Raw genomic sequence first — 14,497 nt, 5'->3', positions numbered from 1 at the left:
GTTTCTGAAGACAGTCAGAACCTTCAGAGGTACATTCATATAATTAATTCATTAATATATTAATTTGTATAATTCCCTTAGCACTCTTTTAAAACCTCCCTGCTTTTCCGCCCTGTTTTCACTCAAAACGAAACTACTCTGCGTGCTGTGCGCACGTGAGACTGTTCCTTAAAACTGTGCTTTATGCTGGACAGTATTTATTTATCATGAGGTGTTCAAATCGCGGTAATCTAATACGGTTTTAATGATAATTAAAATATGAAACGGTAATACTAACCGTCTGGAATTTTATCATGATTTATCGTCAAACCAGTAATCGTTACATCCCTACATGAGCAGCTCATTAATCCAGAGTTTTCAGTGTCTCTGAGAGGCTTGGTATCACGGTAAATGCGGCTCCACATGAATTCTGCAAGTGCTGTGAGTTTGGCTCACTTCTAGCATGCATGAGAAGAGGCAGCATGTGCCAACCACCTTCCCAATGTTGTAATGAAAATTGTTGTCAACAAAAGAGAAGCTTTAGTTTAAAATAAAATGTCTATGGTTTGACGTTAGAAAAGAAAGAAAGGCATCCAAAAATTTCACATTTTCATTATAATAATTTTTATCAGGTTTTCCTTTTTGTTCTTACATTATCAAGGGTCTAATTAATGTGGGCATGTCGTAAATCATTCATTCTTGTTGCGTTAGGAAGACAGCATATATAAGTAGTGTCAGAACTTCTGCCTTACTGTACTTGACCTTAGTCTTGCTTGGTTTAGTTGGTTTATCTCAGTAAAGTATCTTTACCCAGATGTAATCAGTGTTCTCGGCTCCGCCATGTTTCTTTAATGCCAATCGGATGGATGTTTTCGGTCCAGTATCAAATGTCGGTATGAACCCATGTGCTCAGTTTGTCACACTGTTATAAAACAATACTCAAGTAAAGTAAACGTTAAGTAAAGTCACATCGCTAATATTTAAACAGCAGGTTAGATGGACTACTAATGAAGAATGGGCTTTTCATACACAGGAGGAGAGGCTCAAAAATGGATAGTCCTTCAATTGAAGTTATTCCGTATTGATCTCTGTGATCCTGATGATACAAACACATTATAATTTGATTCTTCCCATTTTATTTTTATTTTTGCCTAAAGCGCTAATGTGTGATTGATAGCTTGACCTTGAGTTGCTTCGCAGTGTATTTTGATCCTCGCCAACTGGACTTCCATGACATAGGCAGGTTGCAGCCACTGTTGCCCAAGATGCAGATGCCTCTGTGAATAATTTACAACCACGGTTGACCACTGCTGATGGAAGGGCTATTTGAAATCAAATGTGCTGCCTTTGTCCTCTAATGGTCTGCTTTGACCTGTGCCATAGTTTTCCTGTTTCTTTGTGACAGACGTTTGTGTGGTTAAATCATGATCGAGGAAATATATCTGTAACTCACTGTAACTGTAGATGTGTTTAAGGCTTTTAGCTCTAAGAGCTGCTTGGCCTAAATATTCTGTATATGAATGATTTTTCAAAGAATGGCAGATTAAAACTGTCATCCCTGGATGCGTTGTCAACCCCTGAACAAGATTTCCAAGTGTCTTCCAAAATATTGTTTCACTACGCATCTGTACATGAATTTCAATGTGTTTGCAAACAACTTGGAGTGTGACACAAAGTCAAGTTGCCTTCTGACTGCTAGACACAGGAACAAAGGCTGATCCAGCTTGTTTTCTTGAATGTGATCGTTCATTTCATACATCATAGATCTGTGATCTTGTGTTGTCAGGAGCACACCAGAGCTTTCAGACAGTCCTGTGGTGGTGTTTGGTTGAGGGGGGCGGAGGGAAATCAAAGCAGAATAAAGGGATTTGCAGCAAAAAGTGTGTTAAACATGATGGACAGCTGATTGACTTGACTTATAAATTGTATACATTGGCGAGCCAGTGGTGTGTCCAGATTTATTTGCACAAAATGTAATTCATACAGACAGAGTAGACTTATAGCTTAGTATAAAAATATTAATATTTGAAAGTTTGACTGTCAAATCAAAGTCCATGTGGAAGCCATAGGCTTTATGTTAAACATCACATGACCAAACTGGAAAACTGGTCTTCACTTATCCGGTTTTCAGAGAAGCTGGTAACCCCAGATGAACCGACTGTGAAAGCTATATGAAGTTTTAGCTAACCTAATTAATGCTTTTTATTGTGTCTGGATATTAGTGAAAAGTAGAAAAATAAAATATAATGTACCAGAAGTTGGATAATCCTAACAATGATTTCTGTTGTGTAGTTCCTGAAGGCATCTTTAGTGAAACAGTGCCTTATTCAACTTAGCACATGCAGAGGACCTAAATAGTGAGTAGTTTACAGAATACAGAGGTTTGTTTTGTGCAAATTGTGATGTTATGTGACAAGAAAACCATAAAACAGGAAATTATATCACACAGAGGATCTCTATAGACCTTCATTACTAAGTTTTTTAATGTAAAATAATTTGACCTTTGTTTTGTTTAACTACCATTCATGATATTCATGATTCATTTTTTTTTGTAAATGATTAAATGTGTAAGAAAATATGTAAGAATTCTTAAAATATTTGCTTCATTCTAACAATATCCGTGTTTGAATGTTTCTTGGAAAGAACTGTCTTGAATGCCAGGAAATGTGTTTGTAATGGTAAAGTGCAAGGTCTCACACTGCTTGAGAGGGCTTTTGTCTGAGCTTCTCAGTAGGAGCATAGCCTAAGATGCTCAATTATGCAGTGAAAAGTTATTTAAAAGATGTTTTGTTGAAGTTATTTGAGAGTTTATAACTGAGGTTCAGCATTTATATGCAACATTGCATATGTATTGATATATTGTATTCATATTATTATATTTAAAGTTTAGTCCTTTGAACTGTTGAAAACTGGCTTACAATGTGCATTGGACACAGACTCTAATACTCTGTTTCGAGTGGCAGTGCAAATCCGTTTTTGAATATCAGATTTCCAACTTCACATTAGTAGATGATTGATTTCCAGAGATTGCAAAGCAAAATATCAAAGACTATGAAATCTCTAGAGCTCTATATCAATAAAGCCATCCTGATTTACAAAAATGTCCATGTAGTTTCTTTTTATTCTGACCATTCATGAATTGGCGCATTGACGTTTCTACTTTATTAATGCCAGTTTTGAGGGTGGCCTGAAACAGAGAGCCTCATGCCACCCTCCTCCATTGCTTGGGTCTTGTTTGCTCTTGCCGTGAAACTGCATCTTAAGTAATTGGATCGCTATCTGATTGCAATTCAGTTGTCCCAAACCACATAAAGGCACTTGGGTGTGTTTACATGGACAATTGTATGTGCTTTAAACCAATAGAATGGATAACTAGCTGATTACTCAATACACTTTTTAATGCCAAATGTAATGAGGCACATTGGTGGCCAGTGTACTGTGTGAGTTCATCTAGTCACTATTTGTCTTATGATGCATACAGGTATGGTAGTTAAGCACTGATGTCTGCATTGTTACTGAAGCAGGGCTCCAGACTAACTATTTTTACTAGGAGCACTGTAGCCCCTGACTGAAAAATTTTAGGAGCACAAGCAGAAAATGTAGGGTCACACCTTAAATCAGCCTGCAATGCAATCGTTCGCATATTTTCCCCATTTTAACTATTACTGACAAATGATTTGATAATAAATATAATTAACTCATAGAAGTTACAATGTGCAGTATTATTTTAATTTCAGAGGGATATGAAAAAAATATATGATATGAAAAAATTTACTATTGTTTTGCATTAATAAGTGCAGTTACTAATAATATTACATGTTCATTTCTTGTTTATTTCATGTTTATACCCATTTGACAGTAAAGCACTAAGCTTGAGTTGGGAAGCTTACAATATTTATTTTATAAATATAAAATTTAGGCAGTCGTGGCCTAATGGTTAGAGAGTCGTACTTGTAACCCGAAGGTCGTGGTTTCGAGTCTCAGGTCCGGCAGGAATTGTCAGTGGGGGGGGGGAATAACCAGCGCTCTCTCCACCTTCAATACCTCGACTGAGGTGAGACCCTTGAGAAAGGCATCGAACCCCCCACTGCTCCTCGGGCGCCGCAGCATTGGCTGCCCACTGCTCCGGGTGTGTGTTCACTACTGTGTGTGTGCACTTCTTGGATGAGTTAAATGCTGAGCACAAATTCAGAGTATGGGTCGCCACACTTCACTTCACTTTATTAACAACAGTAACGTGCAAAATCTAATTTTTATGTAGAAAAGGTATGTATCGTACTCTTTTATTTATTTATTTTTATATATATATATATATATATATATATATATATATATAAATAAACAAATCTCAGTCTGGCGAGTAAACTAAAAAATGTACTAGCCAATGGCGATTCAGTTGCCAAGGTGTCCGTAGAGGGTTGCAAAAGCTTTTATTTTGGATGCGATTAATCATTTGACAGCACTTTTATTTATTTATTTATTTATATATATATATATATATATATATGAAGAGTTAATTTGCAAAATCCAATAAACGCCACTTTAAAAAAAAAGAGCTGGTTGCAGTCTCCACATGTCCACATGTAGCGCGATCTGAACCCTAAACACGTTTTGTCCACTTTCAAGGCATCGCGAGTTCACGTTTTACTGCAGAAGCCGACAAGCGCCCTTGTTGTTTTTATTTGCAAAATCCAATAAACGCCACTTTAAAAAAAAGAGCTGGTTGCAGTGCATTATTCTCCACATGTAGCGCGATCTGAACCCTAAACACGTTTTGTCCACTTTCAAGGCATCGCGAGTTCACGTTTTACTGCAGAAGCCGACAAGCGCCCTTGTTGTTTTTGAACAGAAGCCGATAAGTCAATTTTAGCGAATCAGCGCACTGTATTCAGGTCAGGTCACAAGGCTACTTTCACTTTGAAAAGACGTGCTAGCTGAGAGGAGTTTCGTCAAAGCTGACCAAAAGTGTTCGAGGATGGATAATTTCAATGAACTTGATGAACCGGTGATATCTTCTTCAGGGTGAAAAAGGAAAATAAAAGCCGAAATGTTTTTAACGGAACCTTGCAAAAGCAGCGCGTTACAATGGTGAGGGAAAAGCTCTGTGTATTGCGTGTAATCACATCCATACAGTTTATGATCACATCAACAACAACGTTTGTTAGGCATCTACATTGTCATCTGAATTACAAAGATTAAACGAGTGTTTTTTTTAAACTCGAAAACATGAAATGTGGAGTTATCTGCTTTTGCCAAAAAATTACTGTTGGAGTTATCTGCATTTGCTATAAAGCAAACTTTTAATATGTTAAAAAAACATACTTTCAATTAACTTTAATTTTGTAAATTACCTGTATTTTTTTAAAAGTTATTATTACTTAATCAAAACAACCCAACTGCAGTTTGATTGATATTACTTGGAATGCGCAATAAAAAAAGAATGGAGTTATCGTTTTTTGCAAATGAACTCTTCATATATAGGCCTATAATTTTGAAACACAAATAGTAAATGAGGCTCAATCATCTATTAACAAACATGCATGTTTATTTTAGCACTTCCATCAGTGAACACGCAGCCTGCAAAACACTAAAATAAACATCAAAGAAATAATAGTTAAACAAGAAAGTAGCCTAAATAAGAAAGTTAAATACACCCTGTCTACCGGATGCGAGCGGTGCGGCGCGACACAACAAAATACTATAAAACTCATTCTAATCAGTGATGCAACACGACATGACAAATCCACAACAGTAAACTGCCTCGTCCTGTTTATGAGGTACTGACACAAAGTTCAAATGTCCTGTGTAGACAGACTCAACCTGTTGCGACGCGGTGTTGTTCCTGCGCTCTAAACGGCCAATCTAAAGGAAACTCTGTGTATGCCGTTTGAGGTCATTTGTGAATTAGGCTACCATAGACTTATAGTCTAAATAAAATTCGTATTATGCTTGTTATAGAGTGCATGGCGTCACGTGCGCTATTGCCGGTGGCAGTAGACAACCGCGGTGGTCGGTTGTCGGTTATCACCTGACGCGGTTGTCATGGTGACCGTCACAGCCCTATACAAAATTTCTCATTATTGCTGAAGTGTACGATTAGAGCAAGAGGAATAACAAACAGTTATATAGCGAATTAATTAAACATTGAGTAGTGTCTGATAGGAAATTGGGTGTATTGTCTCGCTCTCACACACAGTAAGTAATTTGTTACAGCACAAGAAGTTTAAAAACTGAAGCGTTATGACGTAAAATGAAGAAATATTTCACATTCTGCACTTCTAGGTCACTAAGCAAATAATCAAATTTGTGACATTGATCTTGTGAAACTTTGTACAGTTGGTCAGATGTGGTTCTTCCATTAAAGCACAAGATGCTTTTTGGATCACTCTAAAATCTGTAACGGTAATTGATAACATTAGCCTTTGGCTTGATTGTGTTATCAAACAGCTAATAATGTGTTGCCAACGTTACACAAACCATGTTCCAGCAAGTTGACGGGACTGGCATTTGTTTGTGACGGTAGAAAACGGGACTTTTTTGGTCTTTGGTGTGCTGCAGTTTTAAGGAGACAATGCTTAACAATAGTGTTGACTGATGTTTTTGACCATGTTTTGTCTTTATGCCTATTAAAAACACCAGATAGAGAAGTAAACAACATTTAAAATCTTGATTTTCACCACAGTGTGGAAACGGATGCATTATAGAAGCATGTTCGTTATTGGTCACAGATATTACTTCCCTATTGTATATACATTACAAATGTACCTGAATCCAAATGTACACTAATGCAGTTATGTGTAATCTGTAATCTGTCTTTCTATCTATGTTAAGAGTTTAAATGTGTCAGAGATGGAAAATGCAAGCATGAGGAACTTCAAATATGCCATCAGCAGCCCACTTCTAAACCTTTCAAAAAACCTTTGTTTCTAATGTGGAGGCAAATTGTCGGTCATCAAGTTTGTTTTGTGTAGGAAACCACCATAAGTGATCCATTAACATTACGGCGTACGGTCTGTTCACTCACTGTGTTGGCTGTCATTCATGGGCTGTGTTCAGAGTGTTTTTAAGCTGCCTCTTCTACCAGCTCTTTATATTCAACCTGTCATTTTACCTCATATAACCCTGCTGACTCAGAGGAGTCTGTGTATCCCAGTGTCTCATATTAAAAACCGAGAGCAGCTCAGCAAAGGGGCAAGAGCTGTTGTCAGGAAGTGCAGTTGTAGAATGTGGGTCAAAGATTTATTGAGCCATCTCCTTGTTAGTGTAGAGGGCAGGTGAGTAATTCCCTTATGTTTGCCACTTGTAATTAGATTTTAATTTATTCTAGATGTTTCCTAACAGATGCTGAAGGCATTGGAGCAATTTGGGGTGCTCCATTTGTTATTTAAAAGGAATAAATGTAATTCTTCCTATGGTGATCATTAATGTGCATCCTTTGCACCGCCGTCTTTCTCTACCTTGATGTGACAGTAATTCTAGCAGATTTCCTTCTAATTCCAATAACGGTGACTTGTGTCTCTTGAACAAATCCTGAGGATTTATCCCCACTAAGGGCAATTAGCAAATTAATTCCCCCCCAAAATAATTTTCCTTCAGGATTTTGTTTTTGTAGTGTGATAAACGGTAACAATATCCATTTTTTCCAACAAATTTTTGTTGTTTCATTTTATTAAATTGTTAGTGAATAAAACAAAACTTGTTGCAGATATGTTTAATTATGCATTGTCATATGCACAGTAATTTAGTATAGGCTGATTACAATGTAAATAATAAATTATTGTTGCATTTAAACAAATACATTTTATGCAGAACTCCTTTATTTAAATGTTTTTTATTTATTTATTATTTATATCATTTATTTTTATTTTGGCCTGAAATACGACACAGACATGAATCTTTATGAGATCCATACCCACACACATTGGAGTTTTATTTGTGATAATTGTTACTTTTTTGCTGAATAAGTGTCTGTGTCTTATTCATCCTTTTTGAAATGGCTGAAGTGTGTCAAAATGTGTGTTGGAGACATTTTGCCTTGCTGTACGATTTTCAACTCTCAACATTGTTGCTCTCTCGTCTGATCTTGATTGATCTTCTGGACTTTTGCCCTGTTTGTTGTCATGGTGCCACACTCATTTATGAGAGAGTTTTCAAAGACCGCAAACAGAACAACATCAGAGTGAACTAGAGAGAATGAGCCTGCGCGAGTCCATGATCACCCCACCCAGTAATGCACTTTTGACAGGCCGACCACACACATACTGTTACGTCACTCTCTTTCACATCAGTAATTATGTTTTATGCGCATGTGCCTTTGAGTTAATCATTGGGCAAGTCCCAGATCTCATCAGGATATGACGCAACTTTATGGAATGGCTCTTTGTTTCACTATCTGTGCTTTAGAGAAAGTGAGTGAGAGATAGATAAAGAAAGAGAGAGACGATTTGTTTTCCCTAGGGAGTGATTCAATTAAGGTGTGACAGGAATTGGAAATGTTGGGCTCTTTCGGTGAGTAAGTCACCTCAGCAGTCAATAACAGGCCATCCTATGATGCATAAATGCATATAGGAGTTATTTTCTATCCGTTCAAATGCTTATACAGGCTCCCACCGTCCTTCACTCTCTTACGCACTGTTGAAGCGAGTTAAGGGATGTGACTCAGTGTTTCTCACAGGAAACGCCATCCAAGGGACTCGCGATTTCAACCATAATTGCAGGGGGCGCATGTGTAGTAAGCCCAGATGACATACCGCTGCAGCAGACGCCATGAGCCCCAGCAGCCTCTGAGATTCCTTCAAGTGAACAGAGCTGCCCAGTCTGAAATGGGGCAGGGAAGACAAAATGGCCGCCGAGCGCTCCCGAGAGAGGCTGGCTCTCATCTCCACCGAGTCGAAGCACACTCCCAGATATGTTATAGACTGACTCGGGGCGAGAATGCTCTTCTGCATGTTGACACATAGCCCTAGGGACTCCAAGTGACGAAGCAGCGTGTTTATATGGCTGACTAGCGTGTCCCGGGACTGAGCTAAAATCAGCCAGTCGTCCAGATAGTTGAGAACGCGCATCCCGCTCGCTCTGAGGGGGGAAAGTGCTGCATCCGTGCACTTCAAGAAAGTGCGGGGGGCCAAAGCCAGCCCGAACAGGAGAACAGAGTATTGGTGCCCTCGAAAGCAAACCTCAGAAAGCGTCTGTGATGCGGTGCTATCTGAATGTGAAAGTACGCGTCCTTTAAATCCACGGACGCAAACCAGTCCCCGGGGCGAATTTGCGCCAGGATCTGTTTCAGCGTTATCATCCTGAACGGACGCTTGCAAAGTGCTCTGTTGATGGGCCTGAGATCTAGAATCGGGCGGAGTCCCCCGTCTCTTTTGGGTACCACGAAATAGTGGCTGTACAACCCGCTCTGCAGCTCGCTGGGAGGGACTCGTTCTATCGCTCCTTTTTCGAGCAGACTGCATACCTCTTGTCTCAGAACCAGGGCGTTTCGGGGCAATGTTAGAGACTGCACCACGCCATTGAAACAGGGTGGTCTGCGTCTGAATTGAAGGGTATACCCATGCTCTATCACACCGAGTAGCCAGCGCGAGATTCCCGGAATAACTTCCCACGCATTCAGGAACTGACATAGCGGCTTTAGTGGCTTGGTCGTTGGATGTGCCAGCGAGTGTGTGGGCGGCGGCTCTGCACTGCTCTGAGGCGGGGCAAGCGGCACCACACTGACTGAGTGAGGAGGAAATAGCTCTTTTTGTGAGAATGTATGCATTTTTATTGAATGAACATCCAACACACAAACATTTGAAAACATGAAATTGTGGCGCTTAGGAGCCGGTCCGCTCATGCACTGGTCAGCTAGGTTCAACCTAAGGTGCCTCTGAAGGACGACCATAAAACCCATGGCCTTACCCACAGCCTGGGCCACTCGTTTCGTCGCCATCAGCGCGAAATCCGTCACCGCGCGCAGATCCTTAGTGGCCTCTGCCGTGAGGGCTCCGCCCTCCTCTGCCTGCAGGAGCTTCGCCTGAAAAACATGCAGCACTGCCATGGCGTGCAGCGCGGAAGCCGCCTTGCCATCAGACGCATATGCTTTATTGGCAAGGTGGGCGGGGGTTCTGCACGGCTTTGAGGGGAGGCTGATGTCTGAGCCTAGGGTCTTGGCTGCTGCAGGACACAGGTGCGCAGCGACGGTCTCTTCGACTGGGGGAGAGCGCACGTACCCGTGGGCCTCCGCCCCATCCACGTGGGTAAAAATGGCCTCTGTGGCAGAGTGGATGCGCGCTGATTGGGGCGCAGGCCATGTTTTCACCAGCTGCTCATGTACGTCGGGGAAAAAGGGGACCGACGTCCTCGAGTCAGCTTTCCGGATGGACCTGAAATACCAGGAGTCAAGCTTACTCCTGGCAGGCTCCTCTGGAGGACTCCAGGTAAGCTCCAACTCCTGGACAGCTCTTGACAGAACCCTCATGAGCTCCTCCTGGAGGTCTGGGGGCCCCATGCTGTCCGGCTGATCGGACTCCGATCCCGCCCAATCCTCCCTCTCCGAGGCCGAGATGGACATTGAGTCAAAGATTGAGTTTGTCCTCACCGTCACAACCCTAATTCTAATATGCTGATTCTGTGCTCATTTCTCATTATTAGCAATGTTGAAAACAGTTGTGCTGCCTAATATTTTTGTGAAAACCATGATACAAAATTACATAAAATTATAGTTGCATAAACTACATAAACTATCAGTATTTATTTGAAATAACAACCTTTTGTAACATTATAAATATGTTTACTGTCTCTTATGGTCAATGTAATGCATCCTTCCTGAATAAATGTGTTAATTTCTTTCAAAAAGTAAAACTTTACCTCAAGCTTTTTAACAGTAGTGTGTGTTTTATTTTATGTAATATTTAGTTTGTTTGTTTCACTGTGCCACTCCTAAATGGTGATGATGGAAGCATTGGTTTGTGCTATGCGCACATGCATGCACGCGAACATTAGGTGTTAATGAGCCATTTCTGTTGTCATTGTGGTAATAAAAACAATGATGTGCAATGACATTTTTGGACTGAAGATGCCGTATATGTGGTCTTGGAATGCACACACTTATTTGTTTTTCTTGAAGGAAGTGGCTTAAGAATTTTTGGAGCATACAAAAGTGCCGTTTGTGACATGTGAAGAATGTTCCTGTAATTGCTTTATTGCAGTGTATGTGTATTGTTTTCTGTTCCATTCAACGGTACCTAGCATGGTGCCGCCATTAAACCTGTGCAACCAGTCCTCAAATACCTGGCCCAAAGCAAACCAAACATAAGATCAAGCGTTGCAAAATGTCTGGATCACAGAGGTTCCCATAGATGCAAGATTGCCGCCAAACTAGTGTTTCTAACTCTTGACTTTCCGTTCTATTCTGTTACGCTCCGTCAAAATGTTTTGGCGCGCAAGAGCGCATCTTTTGTAAACGTTCAGATGGAGACTAAGTCTGCTCAACCTGCACAAGATTCCTAGTGTCTTTGAGCAAGCTAAGCAACTTGTGAAGTAAAAATCTGATTCCACTATTTGCTGTTTGTTTTGTTCATGACTTTTTTTTTTTTTTGTCTTGTCTCTTCAGTGATGGTGTTGACACGGTGTGTGTTTTGCATAATTTCACAACACTCATCACATTACTTCAGTGCCATACTCAAACATGATCGGAGTTGCGGTTGTTTCAGGAAGAAGTTGGGAAACCGCCCTCCACCACATCCTGTTTTAGAACCCTTCTGTGTTAATCATGCTCACTACTTTACGGTTGTTGTTTTGGTTAACCACAACTCTTGCTAGTGTTTTTTTTTTTTAAGCCATATGGTTGCCTGTGAATTTGCTTCTGCAAACAATATGAAGTCCCATCTGTGGATCTCACTTTTTTGGGTTATATTAAACCACTTTTATATCGGTTATAAACCTACAATATCTATCATTTTCGATTGATATTCAGCTGCCAATCTGTGACTGCTGGTTGTGGTTTGTGCTTTATACTTTGGGTTGAGTGTAAAGTCTTGTGAGTGATCAATGAAGCAGGTCTCCTCTCTCACTGCAGGCAGTCCATGTCTTAACCGGCCTCCTCTGTGGTTTTCTTTTCCAGGTGCCATTCTCGGCCGATCAGAGACACAAGAGTGTGTGTTCTACAACTACAACCCCAGCTCAGAGAACCGAGGAAATCGCAGCGGTATTGAGTCTTGCTTGGGAGAGAAGGACAAGAGGCTTCATTGCTTCGCAACTTGGCGAAATGTGTCAGGATTGGTTGAAATAGTAAAGCAAGGCTGCTGGCTTGATGATGTCAACTGCTATGACAGGTAATCTCTAGGGGTTTTACGCCTGTTTGACATTACCAAGAAACCAACATAGTCTGAAACAAATAACTAAAGTGGGGAAGAAAAAAGGCCCATTTCTGATTAATTGACTGGTAGTTTTTAAAATTGATATATTCATTCAAAAAATTGGATGTAACAGTTTTATAGTTTAATTTTTTTTATTCATTGTCATAATGTGGACCATTGAGGGTTTAGACTTTAATTAACTTTATTCAGTGCTTGCTCTGACAAATTCACTGAATTTGTTAGAATGATTCAAACTGGTAATCCAGCAGTGTATGAGGTAGGGATGTTCATTTTAACCGTAAGAATTTTGACCGATTAATACAATCAGTTAAACGGTTTAAAAGGTCATTTAATTATTTATTTTTTCAGTAATTTATAAAAATATTTAAAAAGGTTTGCTGCATGGTTAAAATACGCTATGCGTATAAAAAAAATGTATAAGTCGCATTTTATTGTTTCATTCAGAACTAGCTAGGCCTAATGCCGACGCGAAATGTTTACAAACATTATAATAAACACTGTAAACATAGCTAGGCTATTTTAGTTCCCCTCACTCCACAACAAATCCTTTCAATTAACAGTATTTAAAAAAAGAACAAGAATTAAAAATATTAGAAGCTATAGCAATATAAACAACAAGCCAAAACAAATGAATTTAGGCTAAAACGAAATTGAAACCAACGTTGGGTCTCTCATTCCACACAAAATCAAATGTTTCCGTATTCGTGATGTATTTGAATGGCAAATTATTATTTATTATGTAGCCTACTTCACTCGTGTTCCAATATCCACATAAAACAAAATGTTTTGCATAACATCACGGCGGTGCGGTGATAACACTTAACAGCACAGATTTTACTGCATATTTTTTTTACTACATATTTTTTTTCCCGTATGTTTGACTAACTGTATTTTATAATGATAATGAACAGGCTGCATTGTCAAGGTAGCAATTAGAGCCCGACCGATCTGTTTTTTTTGGGGGCTGATACTGATACCGATATTAGGGAGTAAAAAAAGGCCAATATTGATATATCGGCCGATATTCTTTGTATATATTATAGTACAGTATGTTCCCTTGGAACTGGAATCATGGCGGAATATCATGTGAAGTCCACTTCGCAGGGCACTTACAATAAGACAGCGCTTGAATGCTGCTGCCTGAACAAGAGACCTCCTTACTGAAGTGAAAGTGTTGGCTGGTGTCACTATCTTGCGAACGCGGATACCACCAAATTCGGGGGATCCCTTCAGCTCGATGAACCCTCTCGAACGCCACCCTCTGCGCATCGGTAGCCCCCCGGGATCGCTAGACCGGTCAGCGCCGGACCGCGTATTTAACCACCCGTAACTCCCGAACCCCGGGGGCTATCGACGCGGGGGTGTTCTCATTCGAAAGAGGGCCTCGAGACGTACACTCGAATCTGGTGCGGATTCGCCACTTCTTTACGGAGATATGGCCGTTCAAAGTTTCAGTGGTTTTCCATAGACTTAAGCTTTAAAGTGTTTCATCCAGGTCGCCAGTAGCAAACAATGGAGCACGCTCTGCTGGACAAACTAAGTAATTACACCATTTCAAGCATTTTATCTTCGTTATATTTTCTGTAAAAAAACAAATTCATATCGGCGACATATTCGGCGATACCGATGTATATGCGACAGGCTCATATCGGCCGATAATATCGGCTAAACGATATATCGGTCAGGCTCTAGTAGCAATGCTTAACTGTGTGTGCGCATGCGGCACCGGCGCAATCATTTGAGTTTTTTTTTTTCTACGTTATATTTTCTGTAAAAAAACAAATTCATATCGGCGACATATTCGGCGATACCGATGTATATGCGACAGGCTCATATCGGCCGATAATATCGGCTAAACGATATATCGGTCAGGCTCTAGTAGCAATGCTTAACTGTGTGTGCGCATGCGGCACCGGCGCAATCATTTGAGTTTTTTTTTTTCTAACAGTGGAAGCAACTACTCCTTTTAGTCCTAAAGATAATTGGAATGGTAAAAGGTTTGCCTTTATTTGTGTACATGCACAATAAAAACAAATCTTTGTGCTTTTGTAAAATAAGCATATAGAAAAATAGGATGCAGCTTTCTGTAGTTTGTTTCCTCTCACGCAGCACAAAAATGAACCGAAACTCTGCATACTAGGCTACTTGTTGCACAG

At 40.1% G+C, this 14,497-nt stretch overlaps 1 protein-coding gene across 1 annotated transcript in view; it reads left to right on the top strand.

The window, feature by feature from the left end:
• The window catches only part of acvr2aa (activin A receptor type 2Aa), a 54,378-nt gene that overhangs the window by 12,082 nt on the left and 27,799 nt on the right, over positions 1–14,497 (top strand). Inside the window, exon 2 of the mRNA XM_016238747.1 lies at positions 12,086–12,296. Within this exon, the coding sequence (XP_016094233.1) occupies positions 12,086–12,296 (211 nt within the window). The remainder of the gene's footprint in view (positions 1–12,085; positions 12,297–14,497) is intronic.

This window comes from Sinocyclocheilus grahami, unplaced genomic scaffold, assembly GCF_001515645.1.
Source record: "Sinocyclocheilus grahami isolate Dianchi unplaced genomic scaffold, SAMN03320097.WGS_v1.1 scaffold547.1, whole genome shotgun sequence".
Classification (NCBI taxonomy): Eukaryota; Metazoa; Chordata; class Actinopteri; order Cypriniformes; family Cyprinidae; genus Sinocyclocheilus; species Sinocyclocheilus grahami.
Note: the sequence above shows the minus strand (reverse complement) of the source record. Positions and strands in the feature narration are given on the sequence as shown.